General features: G+C 47.7%; 1 protein-coding gene across 1 annotated transcript in view; it reads right to left on the bottom strand.

Moving 5' to 3' along the window:
* Positions 1 to 4630: 4630 nt before the first annotated feature.
* l3mbtl3 (L3MBTL histone methyl-lysine binding protein 3) overlaps positions 4631 to 10000 on the bottom strand; it is a 26902-nt gene continuing 21532 nt past the window's right edge. Inside the window, exon 20 of the mRNA XM_083688734.1 lies at positions 4631 to 7917. Within this exon, the coding sequence (XP_083544860.1) occupies positions 7774 to 7917 (144 nt within the window). The 3' untranslated portion in view covers positions 4631 to 7773. The remainder of the gene's footprint in view (positions 7918 to 10000) is intronic.

Below are 10000 nucleotides of genomic sequence, written 5' to 3'. Positions count from 1 at the left end.
TGTTTGTAGTTCACGAAAACATGCTGCCTGTCAGGCTGGTCACATGACTATACATGCTGCCTGTCAGGCTGGTCACATGACTCTATACATGCTGCCTGTCAGGCTGGTCACATGACTCTATACATGCTGCCTGTCAGGCTGGTCACATGACTCTATACATGCTGAGGCTTGCCCTGCAGTGGTAAGGAGAACTGACGTGCCGAGCAGGCGGATGTACACACCCTAGAAACGTGTCCCGTCCCCCCACAGCCCCCCCCCGTCCCCGTCCCCCCCCCGTCCCCCTCCCCGCCCCCCCCAGCTGATGTCTGACAGTGGCTCTGTGTTCCTCTTAGTCTGCTGCAGTTTAATCCTTTAGCAAACATGTCATGGAGACCTGGGTCTGTGTGTGTGTGTGTGTGTGTGTGTGTGTGTGTGTGTGTGTGTGTGTGTGTGTGTGTGTGTGTGTGTGTGTGTGTGTGTGTGTGTGTGTGCGTGTGTGCGTGTGCATGTACGTGTGTGTGTGTGTGTGTGTGTGTGTGTGCGTGGGTAATATGGAGGAGTGCACGGTTAGTTGACTTCAAAAGGTTTTATGCGATTCTCACAGAGCCGAAAATGACAATCCACTCCACAGAATCCATTAATTTCTCCTCCAACATGCCCTAGGCTGCAGTAAACCAGGGTGGCAGTTTACTGAGGAGAGCAGCTTTCAAAGAATTATTTTAAATCCTGGACCTATTAAACAGCTGCATGAATATGTAAAGCGCCTTGGGAAAGTATTCAGACCCCTTCACTTTTCCACATTTGTTGTGTTATAGACTCAATTTAAAATGAATTAAATTAAAAGAATTTCCCATCAATCCACACACAATACTCAGAATGACAAAGCGAAAACAGTACATTTCAGTAAATTTATTAAAATTAAAATACAGAAATACCTCATGTACCTAAGTATTCAGACCCTTAGCTAAAATGCAAAAATGTCATCAACAATGTCATCAACTCAATAAGTTGAATTGAGTCCATCTTAATGCAAGGATAATAGTTCATGTAATTTTAGAATTAATATCTTTGTTTTTGTAGGGTCTCTGATTTGCATAGGAATCAATTACACACTGTGTGGATCAGGCCACTTCAACATGAGGATTATTCAGGCGAGGGTGGTGGAGGTCCTCCGATTTCTACCTCCACCAGCCTCCCCTTGGATGATCCCACCATGATAGAGGATTCATGAACTCTATCAGTCTTCTAAGACAATGACACAGAAATAAGGTCACCTGATTGGCTAACTGCTGATATGACATATAATTATTATTTTTTCGTCTATATTTTGGAGTGCTGGCCATGTTGTTTACTTGTTGGTCGCCTCGTTGGTCTCTGAGGATCCGTGGCTGAGCTGATCAATATCCCTCTATCAGAGAGATAAGTGTAGATAAGTGTAGATGTGTTTCTGCTTTGTCCATTCGTGCCCGGAGGAGAGAATCTGACCTCTTTTCATTGTCTCCCTGAGGTGCTATGTCTGTGGGAGGGTTAGGCATTAGCTGTGTGCGTGTGTGTGTGTGTGTGTGTATGTGCGTGTGCGTGTGTTCGTGTGTCCTTGCTTGTGTGTGTGTGTGTGTCTCTTTGTGTGTCTGCGTGTGTGTGTGTGTGTGTGTGTCTCTGTGTGTATGTGTGTGTGTGCCTGTGTGTGTGAGAGAGAGAGAGAGCCCCAGTGTCTTCCAAACTCAAGGTCACAACCCATTTCTAAATCCGTTCTATATTCCATATACACCCAGGTTCAGAACATGGTCCACTGTGCAGGTCATTGCAGTGGAAAATGGGAAACTATTAACAATGTATGTTGCCAGGTGTTCAACCAAACCATTTTTATTTTATTGGTTCAAACCAATAAAATGCCTAATGCCTTCATCACCTAGGTTTTGTGTATGGAGTACACGTCTAGTCAAATATAATTCAGTTTTTCCTTCAGGATTTCATCCATTTTTTTTGGAATGTTGCAAGCTAGTGTAGGCAACAACTCTCTGTAGAACAGTCCCCCCCGGTCAGAAAAGAGGACACACATAATAACAACCAACCGTTCTCCGGGCATCTGGGGGGAGGGTTCCTGGAATGTAACATCCAATGAAATCGCGAGCTCGTTCTCACAGCGGTCCATCCAGTTCAATCCAAGCCCGATTGCGAATCTAGAATTCTCCAGACCTCCAAAAGAGGCGTGAGAACAATGTGATTTGGAGGTATGGCTGTAAAATATCTCCTGTTTTGAATCTTCTCCCAGCCTCCCTCCCAGCCTCCCTCTCCCAGCCTCCCTCCCAGCCTCCCTCTCCCAGCCTCCCTCCCAGCCTCCCTCTCCACACGCCCACTAATATGTTCAAGCCACAAACAGGAACACACGTCTGTGAGGAGACCGATTCGGAGACAGGAAGTGGAGAATCCGGATAGATTGGACTGAGACAACGGGAACAATGCAATCACAGAAACACTATGTTACCCACAATGTCATTACCAGAAGGAGCTTGAGTCATAATATTCTCTCTCCTCCTCCTCCTCCTCCTCCTCCTCCTCCCTCCTTTGAGAGGGAACGAGGTGACTCCTTATTAGACTCCCACTCCCATGGAGCCAGAGCTACAGAGAGCGGGAACCTAGAATAGCTCTGATGATGATGATGATGATGATGATGGTGGTGATAATTACGTTTCCATGTCTGATTTAATACCAAACGTCAATCAGAGCCAGGGCTTTTATGAATAACTGAACATGTGACCTGAGATGTATCACAGGCCATGAGATGTGCTAATTACCATTCCATACATTTAGAATGATCATTAGTGGAGAATTATCATCAGTAGAAAACTAAACGGATTATCATCAGTAGAATGAGTTCACGGACTGTTCTACATCTGAGGGCATGAGTCAAGTTGTCTCTGCTGGCCTCTGCTGTGCTCGGAGTTAGTTTAGATCTGAGTTGTTTTAGATCGTTTGGACAGTTGGTTTAGATATCTCTGAATATAGTTTTCGTCTTTAAATATCAGACAGTTGGTTCAGATGTCTAAATATAATTTTTAGTCTTTAAATATCAGACAGTGGGTTTAAGCATTAATCCAAGCACATGATGTGTGAGGTAGTGTAGCTAAAATAGATCTCTTCCCAGCTGGAGAAGAACCAGACGGGAACAGCAACAAATGTCTAAATAAATATTCACAACAGGCAAAAATAGATACATGTACCAGCTCCAACCGGATGCCTCCCAACATGACAACAGCTGACTTGCTCTCTTCCTCCTCCTCCTCTTCCTTTCCTCTCCTCCTCTTCATCCTCCCCTCCTCCTCCAACATGGCAACCGTCCGGCTCCGGGTACAGAGCTACAGTATTCATGACAAGTAACTCTCACACACGGCCTCTAGCTGCTGCCATCTCCTCCTCCCCCTCCCTCTCTTCTTCCTCTCTCCTCCTCCCCCTCCTCCTCTTCTCCCTCCCTCTCTTCTTCCTCCTCCTACTCCCCCTCTCTCCCTCCTCTTCCTTCTCTTCCTCCACCCCCTCGTCTTCTTCCTCTCTCCTCCTCCCCTTTGTCTTCCTCCAACACAACAACTGCCTGTCTCAGGATACAGTAGGAATGGCAGAGACTTGACACACGGTCCCCTCACACACGGTCCCCTCACACACAGTCCCCTCACACACACGGTCCCCTCACACACACAGTCCCCCCACACACACGGTCCCCTCACACACACGGTCCCCCCACACACACGGTCCCCTCACACACGCTTTCTCCAGCGAGCTGCTATTCCAGAATGGAATGAGAAATGAGAAACACATCTTTAGATATATAATATATGCCATTCAGCTGACGCTTTTATCCAAAGTGACTTACATTGCAGTGAGTTCATACATTTCAGTATATATGGTCCCAGCAGGAATCAAACCCACAACCTAAGCGTTGTTAGCACCATGCTCTACCCACTGAGCCACAGAGGACTCTGTGACCAGACAGCGCAGTTCCCTCGACACAACTTTGTAGAAGGATTTGTCCTGAACATACTTTTTTTCTGTTGCACCATTAAAGCCATGTGGAAAAGTTTGAATCATTTGGATATCACAGGAGCAAGGCCGTACAGCGGCATTCGCATACGGCTTCTTGATTTTTACTGCCTCTGAAATGCGGCTGGTTTTATGTTTTTGCTGTAATTAACTATATTCAGTCTGTAATGATGTTGCTGAGATCAAAAGTAGATGAAAGACCGTGGGTTCTCCCCCGACTACCAGCTGAGCCTGCTGCAGCAGAGCAGAGAGCAGCAGAACAGGATGATCAGGCCCAGGGGAGGCTGCTGGAGGTAGAAATCGGAGGACGGGCTGATTGTAATGCATGGAATGGAATGAGGAATGGTTTCAAGCACACGTTTGATATCATTCCTCATTCCATCCGTCCTTCGATTTCTCCCTCCACCGGCCTCCCCTAAAACAGTTGTCAGAGGACTTGTACGGTACATGTACTAACAAACACTGTACCCTGAGAGATGGTGTCAAAGCCGGTACCAGTAGTACCGGTAGTTTGTTGACTGGTAAACAGAAATGTGTTACGTTCTCCAGCACAGAGAGGTCACAGCTGAAACATCAGTAACAGAAAGGAGGTCCAGAGTTACCAGAGAAGAGAGAGACGCAAACCTTGTAGAGTTTATTAGTGAATCAAATAATCAATACAGCTGGAATAAAGGTTTAGTCATGTTCCACTATCCACACTAGCATACTACACTAGCATACTACACAGAATAAAGCAGCCTACTGTATACTGTAGGCTATGTATCCTTAGTAGTATGCCAGGGGAGGCTGGTGGAGGTAGAAATCGGAGGACGGGCTCATTGTAATGCATGGAATGGAATGATGAGGAATGGTATGAAACGCGCGTCCTCCGATTCCTACCTCCGCCAGCCTCCCCTGACAGTATGTTCATGTGGACGTTGTAACTCAGCCAAACTCTTACATGATTATGCATATTACACAGAGGTCTCCCACACTGGCAGGAGGCGGACACATCATCAAATAAATAAATCATAGGCAAAAACCATAAACCCATTTCAGAAACATTTAGTTCTTTTTAGGCCTCGGAAAACAAGCGTATTGGAAATATAAATTGCATAATTACAGTCACAAGTGATCCAAAGAACACGATGCTCTTCGAGATGAAAGTCATTCATCTACCATCACACAAGTGTTTTTAGAATGTAGGTTTTAAATACATTGCAGCACATTTTAAATAAAAACGTATGAACAATTTCTCCCCCTCAGAAAAAGCAATACCCTGATCCCTAACCCTGCTGTCATATTTGATTCATTCGACCACACCGTTTCCATGGTGTTTCGAACCTATGTACACGTCAGGACACCTAACCCTCATTCACACTGCAGAGCTGGGCCAAGCTGGACCGAGCTGGACCGAGCTGGACCAAGCTGGACCGAGCTGGACCGAGCTGGGCTGGCCTGGTTATGCGTCCAACATAGTTGCTGAGACAGGGCTGGAGAGGACCGTGTGGAAGGATCATCCCCAAGCCAGAACAGTACGGGTCGGCCCGGCCCTGTGGTGTGTACAGCCCCTAACTAGACTGTCCCTCTCCTTCCTAGGCCTGGGCAGGACTGTATGCTTTAGCTCAATGGCTCTCAATAAATCTGTCACTTATCAACATTTATAGAAGGAAGAATCAGCTGATTGAAATGCAGTGACAGATATGTTGCATTAATAGGGAGCCATCTCTTGGGTTAGGGTTAGGGTTAGGGTTAGGGTTTAACAGGGAGCCATCTCTTGGGTTTGGGAACGAGAATTCCTGTCACCTCAGCTGAGATGCCCCCAGCAGCTACAGAGAGTGACAAGGGTCAAAAAGCATGATGACTTTTTCATGAATGTATTCATGTGTGTGTGTGTGTGTGTGTGTGTGCATGTGTGTGTGTGTGTGTGTCAGCAGTCACCTGGGGAACCCCTAGTCTCTGTCCTGTACTAACCTCCCTCACCCAGACCCAGACAGGTAGAAGCAGCCTATCTACAACCACAGCAGTGGAGGCTGTGGAACGGAACACATGGAACGGAATGAGGAACGGTACCAAACGCATGTGTTTGACACGTGTTTGATATCATTCCTCATTCCGTTCCATGCATTACATTGACCCCCAGCTTACTGTACCTGCATCTGCAGCCTCACTACCACTGAGTCCCCATACTGCGCCTGGAGTTCCTCTGTCTGGCAATAACCTCCCAGACAGGCGGTATTAGCCCACTGAGCTAAAGGCTGGGTTCCAACACGGGTCTCCTGAGCACAAAGGGACTGTATTAGCCCACTGAGTTAAAGGCTGGGTTCCAACACGGGTCTCCTGAGCACACAGGGACTGTATTAGCCCACTGAGCTAAAGGCTGGATATTAGTTGGGAGTCTCTCTCATCACCCAGATAGACAGGCAGCAGCCTACCTAGCTGGGTTCTAACTCGGGTCTCCTGAGCACACAGGGACTGTATTAGCCCACTGAGCTAAAGGCTAGGCGTTAGCGAGGGTCTCTAAGGCTTCCCAGACAGGCAGACACACCTGCAGCTTCACAACCAGACAGGCAGACACACCTGCAGCTTCACAACCAGACAGGTACTGTATACATGGCGGGAGGATGAGAATATAATGTGGTAGTGATTGTGATGGACAGACCAGACATCTGAAGGACGATGCGTTCTCTGCCTCCCCAGTTTCAGGCAGATTCAACACCCTCATTGCATCTGACACAGTATATCAAAAACAAGCGTACGACATATTCTGTACATTAGTATTGTAACACAAGGTACAGGACCAGTCAAAAGTTTGGACACACCTTCTCATTCAATGGTTTTTCTTTATTTTTTATTATTTTCTACATTGTAGATTAATATTGAAGACATCACAACTATGAAGGAACACATATGGAATTGTGTAGTAAACAAAAAAGTGTTAAACCAGAATATGGTTTATATTTTAGATTCTTCAAAGTAGCCACCTTTTGCTTTGATGACAGCTTTGCACACTCTTGGCAAGGTGTGTCCAAACTTTTGACTGGTACTGTGTATAGCACAGATGACAACGTGGCGTTTCTCCATCCAGACCGTCAGTATTTACAGTTTAATATGGCTGTTTTAGATGAGAACTACGGGTGCATTTCCCACGTGCATTCTGTTGGCGTTAGATCAAGGGAGGCTGGCGGGGGTAGAAATCGGAGGACAGGGCTCGTTGTAATGCATGGAACGGAACACACGTGTTTGATACCATTCCTCATTCCGTCCCATGAATTACAACGAGCCCGTCCTCCGATTTCTACCTCCGCCAGCCTCTCCCCTGCGTTAGATAGCCTACTTCCTCAAAGGGAGGTTTCTTTGTGCTTAGCTTCCTGTGGCCGCACTCCGCAGACCCCCTGATTGGTTCGTCTCGTCCGTCTGCGGATCTGATTGGCTCGCTTCCCTGCGTACCTCCAGCAGACCGGGGGTCAAACACATACAGTCCTCTGTGTCAAATACTTTCAAATACTTTCAGTTGTCTCATCCCTTTCTATCTGTCTAAATCCAGCGGGTTAACGGGATGCTCGATTCATTCAGAACCTGATACAATGGAACCAATTGAAAACTCCAAGCTAATGTAAATCAAAGCAAAACTCTAACACTAAAAAGCATTTGACATCAGCTGTGTGACAGTATGTATTTGCCCCCCCCCCCCAGAGCAGACATGGTGGTGTGTCCCCACGGTCCCCAGAGATGGAGGCCAGAGAGGCTGGAGGCTGGAGGCTCCGGGGGTGGGGGTGGGGGTTAGAGCTCGTTAAGGCCAGTCTCCTCGGCGGACTTGAACATGAGGATGCTGTTGTAGATCTTGATGGCGGGGCCCAGTTTGATGCCCAGGATCCTCACCAGATCACTCTGGGTCAGCAGGAGGAATGACTCGCCGTCAATCAGCTGGATGGGAGGGGGGGGGGGGGGGAGAGGAGAGGGGGAGGGGTGGTGGGAGAGAGGAGGGGAGGGGGTGGAGAGAAGAGGAGATGGAGAGGGAGGAGAGGAAAGGAGAGGGGGGAGAGGAGGGGGAGGAGAGGAGGGTGGGGGGGAGCGGATAGGATAGGAGAGAGGAGAAGAGAGAAGAGGAGAGAGGAGAGGGGAGGGGAGGGAAGGAGAGAAGAGGAGAGGAGAGGAGAGGAGAGGAGAGGAGAGGAGAGGAGAGGAGAGGAGAGGAGAGGAGAGTTAGAAAGAAGACACACATACAGTGTATTCATTATTCATCTAACAGGGCCAGGGAGTAAACATGACTCAACATGGCAGTGTTCACATCAGTGTTAATGTGAGTTTGCTTGAAAACCCGTTTCATCAGTCCCTTGTTGACATGTGCATCATCAAAGCAGTTTCTCAACATCTATTTCTTGCCCATAGAAGGTGTCTCTCTGTCTCTCTCTTTCCCTCTCTACCTCTCTCGGAGATTAAACATTGATGTTCTTTGAACATTAGTTCAAAGAAAAGTTAAGGACTCTCCGCCTCAAGTAGGGTTTGTTACGGATTTGTTGGGTTCATTAGGGTTCATTTGGAATTCTCGACGAGCGCGACATGCTAATGGGCGCCGCGCCTAGTTAGCAATTCAACCATCAAGTCACATTCCACCTCGAATAGCCTTCATTATATTCCACCTTGAAGAGTCATATTAGTATTCCAGTTTTAAACAGCCTGATTATTCTAGCTTTAACAGCCTGTCCTAACAGCCCTGGTTATTATGTCAGACATAATGAAACAACCTTCGCATCGGTAATGACGAGTGTCAGTTCAGTGATTTAGTCTTTATAGAACATCTGGATAGGTCTGATTTAGTGGGCGTATCACAGAGCTAACACGCTAACACTAGCCTAGCTGGTCTGACCTAGTGGGCGTATCACAGAGCTAACACGCTAACACTAGCCTAGCTAGCTGGATAGGTCTGATCTAGAGGGTGCATCAAAGCGCTAACGCTAGCCTAGCTCTGCTGTGACCATCGGAATGCTTTGAGGCGTCAGTTTGAAGCGGCAGCCTCCATTTCACAGTTAGTCCCACTTCCCCTTCCAACTCCCTCCTGACAGCTTTGGTTCCCCTCAGCGCCGGAGCGATGGGAGGAGCGGAAGATGAAACGACCGGAGAGGAGAGAGAATAATAGAACGGGTCGAAATGAGAGAATGAACTAGGCCAGCGCCAGGCTGTCTGACAGCTGTTGGTGTTACCAGCTGCTAGGCTGCCAGTCCCCAGCCAGACCCAGTTACCAGCCCACTCTGTCCCCAGTCAAACCAGTCATACAGTACCACAGCCCACTCTGTCCCCAGTCAAACCAGTCACACAGTACCACAGCCCACTCTGTCCCCAGTCAAACCAGTCACACAGTACCACAGCCCACTCTGCTCCCAGTCAGACCCAGTTACCCAGTTATCTGTGGCGCTCCGGAGGAGCACATTAGCCTCAATGTCTGTACGAGGCGTTGGAAACGGACAGCTGGCGTGTGTTCCTGTCAGCGCTAGTCCTACATGTTGTGGTAAATGTTAGTGATGGACTAAGAGACGACTGTGTTCCTTGATGTTGATCACCACTGCATTCATCTCACATCTCATTCTGTCTGACAGAACACCACAGACACAGACATCACCAGCGCACAGACAGACAGACTAACAGACAGACATGCAGACATGCAGACAGACAAACAGACAGCAGCATTACACAGACAGACAGACATGCAGACAGACAGACAGACATGCAGACAGACAGACATGCAGACAGACAGACAGACAGACAGACAGACAGACAGACAGACAGACAGCACTGAGGCCTGTACCAGGTGACACTCTGGGCCCTGTCCTCCTGCCTGCATTCTACCACTCCCTCTAAAAATAGAGGCTTTATCTCAATGACACTGACCCGGATAAATAAAGGTGAAATGAAATGGACATTAACATTAACATCTACTGGAAGAGACACTTAGAGGGTTGGGGTTAGGCTCTGACACACACAGCTGTTCTCACACACACACACACACACA

The sequence above is a fragment of the Argentina silus genome, assembly GCF_951799395.1.
Source record: "Argentina silus genome assembly, chromosome: 17".
NCBI lineage: Eukaryota > Metazoa > Chordata > Actinopteri > Argentiniformes > Argentinidae > Argentina > Argentina silus.
This window is presented reverse-complemented; position numbering and strand designations above follow the sequence as displayed.